At 35.6% G+C, this 13521-nt stretch overlaps 1 protein-coding gene across 1 annotated transcript in view; it reads left to right on the forward strand.

Moving 5' to 3' along the window:
- Window positions 1-638: 638 nt before the first annotated feature.
- The window catches only part of HFM1 (helicase for meiosis 1), a 125534-nt gene continuing 112651 nt past the window's right edge, over window positions 639-13521 (forward strand). The window contains exons 1-3 of the mRNA XM_029231199.1: window positions 639-724; window positions 8217-8329; window positions 9863-10172. Of these exons, the coding sequence (XP_029087032.1) occupies window positions 654-724; window positions 8217-8329; window positions 9863-10172 (494 nt within the window). The 5' untranslated portion in view covers window positions 639-653. The remainder of the gene's footprint in view (window positions 725-8216; window positions 8330-9862; window positions 10173-13521) is intronic.

Below are 13521 nucleotides of genomic sequence, written 5' to 3' on the forward strand. Positions count from 1 at the left end.
TCAAACATATATAAAAACAAACATTGAGGAACTCCACGTACCTATTATGTAGCTTTAGCAATTATCAACTCATTGCCAATCTTGTTTAATCAATAACCCTCAACATTTCTCTCTTTATTTTGAAGCAAATCTACTCTATCCCTTGATTTTGAAGGAAATCCCTGCATATGTACACAGTACATTGTTAGAAACACACACATTCACAATAAAATGCACTATCCTAACTCAAAAATAATGGTATGAACAAAATATTTTAGGAGCCCGAAGGAGCCATTAATTCTGCTTTTGGGTAATTCAGAGAAAACTTTGAAGAAGAAATGGCGTTTGACCTGTGCCATTAAGAATGGGTAGGAATTTGTCAGGTGGAGAATGGAAGAAAACACTCTTAAGCATTGGTGCAGAATGAAGAGAGGGGTACATATGTGAATATGTATGAATGAGTGGAGAACAGAGAATAATGTATTTGAATATTTTAGCACTTTGGAGGAAGTTACAAAAGATGTTGCTGAAAAGGCTATCTGTCATTATTTTGGGAAATTAATGATTACAGTTTATGGATCCAGAAATTTTGTTTCTACATCTTTGTAAATAGAATATAAACTACTTTTTTTTTGGGTATTTTTTAGATTTGTGACAAAGTCCAGTTTTTAACAATGCTGAAATCAAATGACGCCTTGTTTTCCTTGGATAATTTGTTTTTTGAAAAAACAGATGAAGCTGAAAAGTAAGCCTGCTTTAAAGAATGATAACAGTATATTGCTTAAGGGTTTTTGATTTTTAAGGCATTTTAGTTTTCTCTCTGGTAAATTTATAGATAAAAAATGAGAGATCAACAGAATGGCATTTCAGGTATATGCTTGGTAAACATGGAATTCAGATATAAAGGAGTAACTGAAGTTTAACATGTTACAGTTTTAAAAACAGAGTAGATTCTTGTTTATTTGGCTTTCATTCGTTTGCATTTCTGGTTTGTTCAGATTATTTTTGGCTAAAGTAAAGACTGAAAGTAATGGTCAAAAGAGTAGCTCAGGACAAGGAGTGATGATGGCACCTTTTGGAAACAGAAAGGGCAGTGTGCCAAAGGCCAAGTGTGATAGGCAGATTCAGTGCAGGCAGGAAGTAGGGGTGGAAATAAAGATGTGGTACCAAAGGAAATATGAATGGGGAATAGGGAGTCTGTTAAATACTGGCTTTTATGGATTTTCACATGTGAATCACTTTAATTTTAAGTTTTCTATGTATTTGTTCTATCGTATTACCCTTTTTAATGAAGCATTGAGTAAATTATTTACTGCTTCATTTATTCTTCCATTCATTCAAATATTAATTCAAATATTGACTGAATGCTGAAAGGGATATAAAAAGAATGAAACAGACTTTTACTTTAAAAAACTTAAAGCCTATTTGAGGTTAAATACACATATAGAAAGGTCATTCATAAATAATGTGACCATGTAATTCAGACTGGGACACTTTTGAGAGTGAAAGAGTGCATTCAAATGAAGCAACAGGTGTTAATCAAGACTGACCTGGGCAAATTTGGAACATATGGTTGCTCTTCTAACAATACAAAAAAAAAGTGCAAAGCAAATTATAAGCATATATTCACGCAAAGAAATTTCAGATTTGGAGAGAGACTTGGGCCAGACTGTTTAGGTCAGGCTTTATGGTAGTTGGGGGAGACTTCAGGCTTTGAAGGACTGGATAATTCTTTTTTTAAAAAAAATATTTATTTAGTTGCACCGGGTCTTAGTTGCGGCAGGCAGGCTCCTTAGTTGCAGCACGTGGTCTCCTTTGCTGTGGTATATGGACTCTTAGTTGCGGCATACATGTGGGATCTAGTTCCCTGATTTTGTGAATGTAAGATTAGAAATGGATTTTGAATGAGCATATGCTCTGCTGCCTACAACAATGCCTGGCACATAGTACTCAGTAAATAATTGCTGAATTGATTAATGAATGAAAAAAAAGCAGTTGAACTTCTATAGTTGGATATAGGGGTAGTGTCGGGTATAGGGGCAAGCCAAATAAAGAAAATAGTTTTGAACAAAGATAAGGAGGGACAGAATGTATTATCTGTTTGGTATACAAGTAGTTCACTTTGGTCTGTACTGTAAGGGACATGTAGGAAAATTGAAACTGTAACATGACCTAAGGCCTCTAGGTAGTTTGGTGTTATTTAGAAGCCACTGACGGATTTTGAATGGAATAACATGAAAACAATTCCAAATTAATGTGATAGGAGTATATGAAATATAGAGAGAAAGCCCAGAGGCAGTGAGGTCAATTAAAACACTATTGTTCTCAATCAGACATAAGTTGCTTAGAGCCTTGATTAGGATAGTGCTAATGGAAATACAAGGAAGCGATGTATTCAAGAAGCTTTATAAGGAAGATGCAATAAGAGACATGGATATAGTGGGTAAAAGACTGTACTATGGTTTGGATTCTGGGTGATGGGGAGAATGATGACACCTCTGGAAAATACGGATATCAAGGAAGATTTGATTTTATGGGGAGGCTGAATAGAGAGCTAGATGTGTGCTTTTTGTATCTTGTTAATGTCTTTCTTGGATTTTCAGGAATAGTCTCTGTGCAGAAAAGAGTTAATATACCAGGCCCAAACCACTATCTTTGAAAAGGCCTACTTGTAAGGTTGGCCTCTGGCTGGAGTCTGAGAACTTGGATTTTAGGAAGATTCCTACCGTTAACTTATAAATTGGCTCACTGTGTAAAAACTGTTTATAAAAATAATGTGATTTAGGGCTTCCCTGGTGGCACAGTGGTTGAGAGTCTGTCTGCCGATGCAGGGGACATGGGTTCGTGCCCCGGTCCGGCAAAGTCCCACATGCCGCGGAGCGGCTAGGCCCGTGAGCCATGGCCGCTGAGCCTGCGCGTCCGGAGCCTGTGCTCCACAACGGGAGAGGCCACAACAGTGAGAGGCCCGGGTACCACACCAAAAAAAAAAAAAAAAAAAGGTGGTTTATAATGAACATCTGCTCTTCTGGGAATCTGGAATTTAGGTATGTGCCAGAGAGGGATGCCTACATGAGTAGCCTAAAAACCCTGGGTATTAAGTCTCTAATGACTTCCCTTGTTGGCGACATTTCACGTGTGTTGTCACAACTTGTTTTGGGGGGAATTAAGCACATCTTGTGTTACTCTAGTGGGAGAGGACCTTTGGAAGCTTGTGCCTGGTTTCCCCTGGACTTCACCCCACAGTCATGAGTAGGACTATATGCTGAGTCCTGTGTCGTCCTAGGGAATCATTGACCCTGGCGGTGATCTTGGGGACTCTGTGACATAGTCCTAAATTTCAGTTGCTTTGGTGTATTGTCAGACAATCTGTCAGACATTGTCAGGTGATGTGTTGCAGATTTTTGATTTAGAAAATAGAGCTGTAGTAGCTATGTTTGAGGTGCTGTGAGAGGCAGAAAATTGAAAGACTGGGCCTCTCACTTCTGGGAGTTTAAAATTCTAAATAAAGAGAGAAGAAAAAATCATAAAATCCTTGGGACTTGGCTTAGACAGTTTATGTGGTATTCTTCTCAACTTTATTTTGTTACCTAATGCTTATCTTTTTCTTCTAATGAAGGACAAGCCAACTTTGGTTGGAAAGGAAACATTAAAACATTATATATTAATAGGATCGCAGCTGAAAGATAAGGAACGGTAGTTAACAATGCAAACAGGGTGACAAAAATCTCATCAATTACTGTAGGTTTACAAAGTGATTGTCAGTTTCAACTGTTTTCTTGGATTTTCCATGGTTATAGATGGTTCTGGACCAAGAATATTTGGGTTAAGACATTAATTCGTAATGTTTTAGGAGTACTCCATAATACCAATACTGGTGTCATTTACACACTTGTGACCCATGATTAGATGTCAGGTGTATCATCAGTAATTTGTTACTTGTATTGGTTAAGATGCTAAAGTTTCACAATGATTTACTACTTTCTTTTTTATATTGGAGCAGATTTAAGATTCCTGTCGCAAGCATTTAATTGGAGAAAAGAAAATGGAGTTATAGCCATTATTTAGGTAGAATATCTCACATAGCAGTGTCATTAATCACATGACACACAAGGAAAAAAAGAATGCTGCTATATAGGGATAAGTCAAAGTCACCACAGAAAGGTAGTATATTAAGTTTAAGAGTCTATAATTGAGTAATGTTTCATTAATAAATACATAGTTTCTTTGTTTTTTCTTAAATAAAATTATTTTATTTTTTATGGCTCTGAAAATTCACATTTTAAAAAACACATGTGGAGAGGTATTACAAAACATTTAAGGTAGCCCATGATTAAATTTATTTGTTCATAGGCTGTGTAAATCTTTTTTTTAAAATTTTATTTACTTTTTTATACAGCAGGTTCTTATCAGTCATGCATTTTATACACATCAGTGTATACATGTCAATCCCAATCTCCCAGTTCATCACACCACCACTCCCATCCCCCCGCCGCTTTCCCGCCTTGGTGTCCATACGTTTGTTCTCTACCTCTGTGTCTCAATTTCTGCCCTGCAAACCGGTTCATCTGTACCATTTTTCTAGGTTCCATATATATGCGTTAATATACGATATTTGTTTTTCTCTTTCTGACTTACTTCACTCTGTATGACAGTCTCTAGATTCATCCACGTCTCTACAAATGACCCAGTTTCATTCCTTTTTATGGCTGAGTAATAGTCCATTGTATATATGGACCACATCTTCTTTATCCATTCATCTGTTGATGGGCATTTAGATTACTTCCATGACCTGGCTATTGTAAATAGTGCTGCAATGAACATTGGGGTGCATGTGCTTTTTTGAATTATGGTTTTCTCTGTGTATATGCCCAGTAGTGGGATTGCTGCATCATATGGTAATTTTATTTTTAGTTTTTTAAGAAACCTCCATACTGTTCTCCATAGTGGCTGTATCAATTTACATTCCCACCAACAGTGCAAGAGGGTTCCCTTTTCTCCACACCCTCTCCAGCATTTGTGGTTTGTAGATTTTCTGATGATGCCCATTCTAACTGCTGTGAGGTAATACCTCATTGTAGTTTTGATTTGCATTTCTCTAATACTTAGTGATGTTGAGCAGCTTTTCATGTGTTTCTTGGCCATCTGTATGTCTTCCTTGGAGATATGTCTATTTAGGTCTTCGGCCCATTTTTGGATTGGGTTGTTTGTTTTCTTAATATTGAGCTGCAGGAGCTGTTTATATATTTTGGAGATTAATCCTTTGTCCGTTGATTCGTTTGCAAATATTTTCTCCCATTCTGACGGTTGTCTTTTGGTCTTGTTTATGGTTTCCTGTTCTGTGCAAAAGCATTTAAGTTTCATTAGGTCCCATTTGTTTATTTTTGTTTTTATTTCCATTACTCTAGGAGGTGGATCAAAAAAGATCTTGCTGTGATTTATGTCAGTGTTCTTCCTGTGTTTTCCTCTAAGAGTTTTATAGTGTCTGGTCTTACATTTAGGTCTCTAATCCATTTTGAGTTTATTTTTGTGAATGGTGTTAGAGAGTGTACTAATTTCATTCTTTTACATGTAGCTGTCCAGTTTTCCCAGCACCACTTATTGAAGGGACTATCTTTTCTCCATTGTATATCCTTGCCTACTTTGTCACAGATTAGTTGACTATAAGTGCATGGGTTTATCTCTGGGCTCTCTATCCTCTTCCAATGATCTATATTTCTGTTTTTGTGGCAGTACATATAGTCTTGATTACTGTAGCTTTGTAGTATAGTCTGAAGTCAGGGAGTCTTATTCCTCCAGCTCCGTTTTTTTCCCTCAGGACTGCTTTGGCTATTCAGGGTCTTATGTGTCTCCATACAGATTTTAAGATTTTCTGTTCTAGTTCTGTAAAATGCCATTGGTAATTTGATAGGGATTGCATTGAATCTGTAGATTGCTTTGGGTAGTATAGTCATTTTCACAATATTGATTCTTCCAATCCAAGAACATGGTATATCTCTCCATCTGTTTGTATCATCTTTAATTTCTTTCATCAGTGTCTTATAATTTTCTGCATACAGGTCTTTCATCTCCCTAGGTAGGTTTATTCCTCGGTAGTTTATTCTTTTTGTTGCAATGGTAATTGGGAATGTTTCCTTAATTTCTCTTTCAAATTTTTCATCATTAGTGTACAGGAATGCAAGAGATTTCTGTGCATTAATTTTGTATCCTGCAACCTTTCCAAATTCATTGACTAGCTCTAGTAGTTTTCTGGTGGCATCTTTAGGATTCTCTATGTATAGTATCATGTCATCTGCAAACAGTGACAGCTTTACTTCTTCTTTTCCAATTTGGATTCCTTTTATTTCTTTTTCTTCTCTTATTGCCGTGGCTAGGACTTCCAAAACTATGTTGAATAATTGTGGTGACAGTGGACATCCTTGTCTTGTTCCTGATCTTAGAGGAAATGCTTTCAGTTTTTCACCATTGAGAATGATGTTTGCTGCGGGTTTGTCGTGTATGGCCTTTATTATGTTGAGGTAGGTTCCCTCTATGTCCATTTTCTGGAGAGTTTTTATCATAAATGGGTGTTGAATTTTGTGAAAAGCTTTTTCTGCATCTATTGAGATGATCATATGGTTTTTCTTCTTCAGTTTGTTAATATGGTGTATCACATTGATTGATTTGTGTATATTGAAGAATCCTTGTGTCCCTGAGATAAATCCCACTTGATCATGTTGTGTGATCCTTTTAACGTGTTGTTGGATTCTGTTTGCTAGTATTTTGTTGAGGATTTTTGCATCTATATTCATCAGTGATATTGGTCTGTAATTTTCTTTTTTTGTTGTATCTTTGTCTGGTTTTGGTATTGAGGTGTCCTTCCTTGTCTCTTGTAACATTCTTTATTTTAAAGTCTTTTTTATCTGATATGAGTATTGCTACTCCAGGTTTCTTTTGATGTCCATTTGCATGGGTTATCTTTTTCCATCTCCTCACTTTCAGTCTGTATGTGTCCCTAGGTATGAAGTGGGTCTCTTGTAGACAGCATATATATGGGTCTTGTTTTTGTGTCTATTCAGCGAGCCTGCGTTTTTTGGATGGAGCATTTAATCCATTCACGTTTAAGGTAATTATTGATATATATGTTCCTGTTACCATTTTCTTAATTGTTTTGGGTTTGTTTTCATAGGTCCTTTTCTTCTCGTGTTTCCCACTTAGAGAATTTCCTTTATCATTTGTTGTAGAGCTGGTTTGGTGGTGTTGAATTCTCTTAGCTTTTGCTTGTATGTAAAGGTTTTGATTTCTCCATCGAATCTGAATGAGATCCTTGCCATGTAGAGTAATCTTGGTTTTAGGTTCTTCCCTTTCATCACTTTAAATATGTCATGCCACTCCCTTCTGGCTTGTAGAGTTTCTGCTGGGGAATCAGCTGTTAACCTTATGGGAGTTCCCTTGTATGTTATTTGTCATTTTTCCCTTGCTACTTTCAATAATTTTTCTTTGTCTTTAATTTTTGCCAATTTGATTACTATGTGTCTTGGCATGTTCCTCCTTTGGTTTCTCCTGTATGGGACTCACTGCGTTTCATGGACTTGGGTGGCTATTTTCTTTTCCATGTTAGGGAAGTTTTCGACTCTAATCACTTCAGATATTTTCTCAGGTCCGTCCTCTCTCTCTTCTCCTTCTGGGACCCCTATAATGCGAATGTTGTTGCGTTTAATGTTGTCTCAGAGGTCTTTTAGGCTGTCTTCATTTCTTTTCATTCATTTTTCTTTATTCTGTTCTGCAGCAGTGAATTCCACCATTCTGTCTTCCAGGTCACTTATCTGTTCTGCCTCAGTTATTCTGCTATCGATTCCTTCTAGTGTATTTTTCATTTCAGTTATTGTATCGTTCATCTCTGTTTGTTTGTTCTTTAATTCTTCTAGATCTTTGTTAAACTTTTCTTGTATCTTCTCAATCTTTGCCTCCATTCTTTTTCCGAGGTCCTGGATCATCTTCACTATCATTATTCTGAATTATTTTTCTGGAAGGTTGCCTATCTCCACTTAGTTGTTTTTCTGGAGCTTTATCTTGTTCCTTCATCTGGTACATAGCCCTCTGCCTTTTCATCTTGTCTGTCTTTCTGTGAATGTGGTTTTTGTTCCACAGGCTGCAAGATTGTAGTTCTTCTTGCTTCTGCTGTATGCTTCTCAATAAATACATAGTTTCTGATGTTATATCTTTATTAACATATATTCATACTTTTATATTTTATATAGCCATCCAGACAATGAAAAATCTTTGGATTGGTTTCTGCCACCTGCTCCATTGATTTCAGAAATTCCAGAGACTCAAGCATTAGAGGAAGAAATGGAAAATCATAAACTGTTAGGTAAATTGTCCCATATTTTTTGGGAAGCCAAACCCATTCAGCTCATGTCAATGTAAAAAAGTCTAATATTGAAATATTAATTATTTTATTTTAATGGAATAAAATGAAAGTTAGAGACCCATTCAAAATAGTGCTTAGCAAATCTTAAAATCTGAAACATTTTCCCTCTCCATACTTACATATACACACATATGTATATTATATGCATAAAATATGCTATCACACACACCTGTTATATTGTTCTGTGAATTTGTTTCCTCTTACCATTAAAATTGTCAGTGCTATTTAGTTTTTGCCTTACCCTTTACTAAAGGTAGGATCCTTTCATTTAGGGAACCAGATTCATGAAATACATTGAGTGAAAAAAAACAAGATGCAGATTATATATATAGTTTGTTACCATCTTTACAAAGCTAGAAAACCAGCACACTCGAACAGTATATGTGGTCTAATGTGATATTGTTGGTAAAACTGATCTTTAAATTGAGTGGTAGATTCATGCATGTACATTTTATTATTAAGCTTCATAATTTTTGTATATTTTATATATGAAAATACATATTATATACTCTTGTATGTACCAAATAATATGTAAAATTATTACATATATAGAATATGATAATTCTCTTATATGTTATAATAGAACACCCATATATAATACGTATTTGTAGTAGTATAGTATGTACACCTAAATGATAAAACAAATTTAAGCCATGGGCTTCCCTGGTGGCGCAGTGGTTGAGAGTCTGCCTGACGATGCAGGGGACACGGGTTCGTGCCCCGGTCTGGGAAGATCCCACATGCCGTGGAGCGGCTGGGCCCGTGAGCCATGGCCGCTGAACCTGTGCATCCAGAGCCTGTGCTCCGCAATGGGAGAGGCCACAACAGTGAGAGGCCTGTGTACTGCAAAAAAAAAAAAAAAAAAAAAATTTAAGCCCTAATGAGGCCTCCAGACTCCTTCCAAACCTTTCAAAGATGCTTATAAATTCTCTGTAAAGACACCTTTAAAATTCTGTCACCTTGATGAAAGCATTCCTTTATCTTGATTTTAGAAGCAAGATTACAAATTTAAAAGCATTGTGTCATGTATTTTAATACTGAATCTATTCAGTAACATTTTATATGATTGGTCGCTGTATTTTTGTGTACAAATTATTTATATAAATTTTTAAATCTTCATAATTACTTATATAATTATATCATTTGTAGTAGATAAATACTTAAACATTATAATTATGGTTATTTCTGTGGGTCATAAATTAAACCTATTTTATAATGTAGGTTTAATATAAATTTCAAATTTAATTTCATTAATTCTTAACTAATTTCTGAGTATCCTGTAGTGTTATGATATACCATAAGAGTAACAACTACCTGTATTTCAAAATCACATATAGTATTACAGATTATCTTGTTATATTCATATTTACCTAGTAAGCTGTTTTGAAAAATTTTATTAAATTTTTCTATCATTATTTTGAAAATTTGTTTTCCAGGAGAACATGTAGTAATTAAAATATTCCATTTTTGTAGGTCAGAGAAAGAGGTCAAAAATGTTACCATCAAATTTGAAGATCACTAATGAAGACACAAATTATATTTCACAAACACAAAAATTCCAATTTGCCTTCCCTTCTAATGAATATGAAGAAGATGATCTAAATTTTGGAGGGGCAGGTAACAATGACTTACATGTTGCTAGCAAGCTGACATATGGTTCTTCTCAGAAATGGAAAAATCACACTGGCACTGAGATAGCACTTGAGAAAAATGTTCCAGATGATACGAAGTTAATTAATTTTGCACAAGATAAAGGAGAGAGCACGTCAGCCTTCTGCAAGAGGTAATTAATTAAATGAAATAAATAATATTCAATGATAAAGTTGAATATTTATGTGTATGTCCAGACGTATGAAGTATGGTAGAATCTGAATGAGAAAAATATCAACAACAAATCGAGTCTACCAGGGACTTCCCTGGTAGTCCAGTGGGTAAGACTCCATGCTCCCAATGCAGGGGGCTGGAGTTCGATTCCTGGTTGGGGAACTAGATCCCGCACACATGCCGCAACTAAGAGTTCACATGCTGCAACTAAGAAGTCCGCACACCACAACTAAAAGATCCCTCAAACTGTAACTAAAGATCCTGCATGCCCCAACTGAGAGCTGGTGCAACCAAAATAAATAAATAAATATTAAAACGCAAACAAAGAAAAAACCAGAGTCTACTATGTACTAGACACTGTTAACTGTGGGATTCTAGCCATAGGTTCTTGCCTTCAGAGAACTTACAGTTTATTGAGGGAAAGGCAGATAGTAAATAAAAATAACTGATTGAATACTTTTTGCACCACAATTATTTTGATGAGATATATGGTTAGATCAGAGGTTCTCAAACTTTGTTTTCAGGACCCTTTTACCCTTAAAAATTACTGAGGATTCCCATAGAGCTTTTGCTTATTTGGGTTATATCTATTGATATTTAACCATATTATAAATTAAAATTATGGGAAAAAGTGTTATGGAAATTGTTTTGATCATATGAACTCTCTGAATCTTGACCACCATTTGAGAACTGTTGTTAATATGAGGTCCTAATCTGCTCTGCACAATCAGGGAAGACTTTCCTGAGGAAATGGTATTTAAGCTTAACATTAAGGAGGAATAGAATCAAGCTGAATACAAATAAAGAAGGAGAGTGTGCCAGGCAGAAGGAATAGTATGTGCAAAAGTACTAAGGTAACGCAGAGCTTGGCTCATTCTTAGAAATTTTTCTTTAGTTTAAGTAAGAAAGAATGCTAAGAGATAAGGTATGGAGGGGCTAAGTCATTCAGAGTCTTGTAGGCCATGAAACACTTTGTACATTTAGGCAGTGCTTATTAAACTGTGGCCCATGAACTCTCTGCATCAGAATTACCTGGAGTGCTTGTTAAAAATTTGGATTCCTGCTTTCTACCTTAGACATATTGAATCACAATCTGGATAAAGGTGGGGATGGGACCCAGGAATCCAAATTTTTAACAAATTTTCTAGATGATTGTTACGCACACTAAAGTTTGAGAACCATTGTTCTAAGGTCCTGGGTTTTAAGCAGAGGAGTAAAATTAGATTTTCTTTTTTATTTAGTGTCCATTTTGGCCACAGTATGATAAATTAGAAGAGAGCTAGAATACATTGTGAAGGGTCACTTAGGCTATTTTGTTAGTGTAGGTGAGAGAAGATGGTAGCCTGACCTAGGACTGAGATAACAGGAATGGGAAAGTTCAAAGTTTTTTAGGATATAGAATTCCCACAGGACTTAAATGACGTTTGGATACGAGACCTGACTCCTAGGTTTCTGGCTTGAGCCAGAATGATGAAGGATGATAGTGTTCTTTCATGATACAGAAAACTGTAAAGGAAGAATAGGGGAAGGTGGTGAGTACAGATTTGGACATGTTGATTTTGGGTACTTACAAATTGTCCAAAAGACAATTGGATGTATGGGTTAAGGATTCAGAAGAGATCTAGTTGACAGTTTTTGTTTTCTCTGTGACATAAGAGGCAAAGTCATCTGTGGAGTTTGAGGGGAAAAGTGGGGGTATTGAGCAAGTATGAGAAGAGTGGAAGAAATTGTGGAGAATGGGAAAGCAACTAATTAGAATAATGGTAGGATTTTTGGATACTGTAAAGGGCCCAGTTGAGGTTGATGTCTATGAATTTTAAAATAAATTTTGTTAACATCTAATTCACATATCATAAAATTCATTATTTTGAAGTGTACAGTTCATGGTTTTTAGTGTAGTCACGGAGTTGTGCAACTGTCACTACTCTTCAATTTTAAAATGTTTTTGCTGCCCCAAAAGAAACTCTATACTCATTAACAGTCCCTCCCCATTCCTCCTTCCCTCATCTAGCCCCTGACAACCACTAATCGTTTTCTGTTTCTGTGGGTTTACCTATTCTAGACATTTCGTATAAGTGGAGTCATACAATATCTGACCTTTTGTGTCTGGCTTCTTTCACTTAGCACAACATTTTCAAGGTTCATCCGTGTTATGTCATGTATCAGTATTTTATTCTTTTTTTATGGCCAAATAATATTTCATTGAATGGGTATACCACATTTTGTTTAATGATCTGTCAATTGATGGACATTTGAGTTGTTTCCACTTTTTGGCTATTATGAATAATGTTGCTATGAACACTCATGTATACGTTTTTGTGTGAATATATGCATTTGACCCTTGAACAACACAGAGGTTAGGGGTGTGTTGACCTTCTGGGAAGTCAAAAAATGAAGTATAACTTTATAGTTGGCCCTCTCTATCCACAGTTCTGCATCAGTGAATTCAGCCAACCTCAGATCATGTAGTACCATAGTAGTATTTACTGAAGAAAAAAAATCCGAGTATAAGTGATCTGGTGCAGTTTAAACCTATGTTGTTCAAGGGTCAAATGTATTTTAATTCTTTTAGATTTATACTTAGAAGTGGAATTGCTGGGTCATATGGTAACTTGATATTTATCTTTTTTGAGAAACTGCCAAATTGTTTTACAAAGTAACTATACCACTGAACAGTCCCACTAGCAGTATATGAGGAATCCGATTTCTCCAGGTCCTTGCCAGCACTTGTTGTCTGTCTTTTTTATTATAGCCATACTAGTGGGTGTGACGTGTACCATTGTGGTTTTGATTTGCATATTCCTGCTGACTAAAGATGTTGGGAAACTTTTCATGTGATTATTGGTTATTTTTATATCTTCTTTGGAGTAATGTCTATTCAGATCCTTTGCCTGTATTTTTAATTGCGTTGTCTTTTTATTGTTGAGTTGTAAGTGTTCTTTATTCTGGATAAAAATCCCTCATCAGTTATATGATTTACAAATAATTTCTCACATTCTGTGTGTTGTTTTTCACTTTTTTGTTCGTATCCTTAGCAGCCCAAAAGTTTTTAATTTTAATGAAGTTAAGTCCAATTTTTCTAATTTTTGACTGGACTTTTGGTGTCCTATGTTGATTGGACTTTTGGTGTCCTATCTAAGAAACCATTGCCTAATCCAAGTTTGCAAAGACTTACTCCCACATTTTCGTCTAAGAGTTTAATAAATTTAGCTCTTAAATTTAGATCTATGATCCATTGTGAGTTAACTTTTCAATATGGTGCAAGGTAGGAGTCCAACTTCATTCTTTTGCACATATATATCCAGTTG

Source organism: Monodon monoceros, unplaced genomic scaffold, assembly GCF_005190385.1.
Source record: "Monodon monoceros isolate NGI ecotype Baffin Bay Population unplaced genomic scaffold, NGI_Narwhal_1 Super_Scaffold_18, whole genome shotgun sequence".
NCBI classification, from domain to species: Eukaryota; Metazoa; Chordata; class Mammalia; order Artiodactyla; family Monodontidae; genus Monodon; species Monodon monoceros.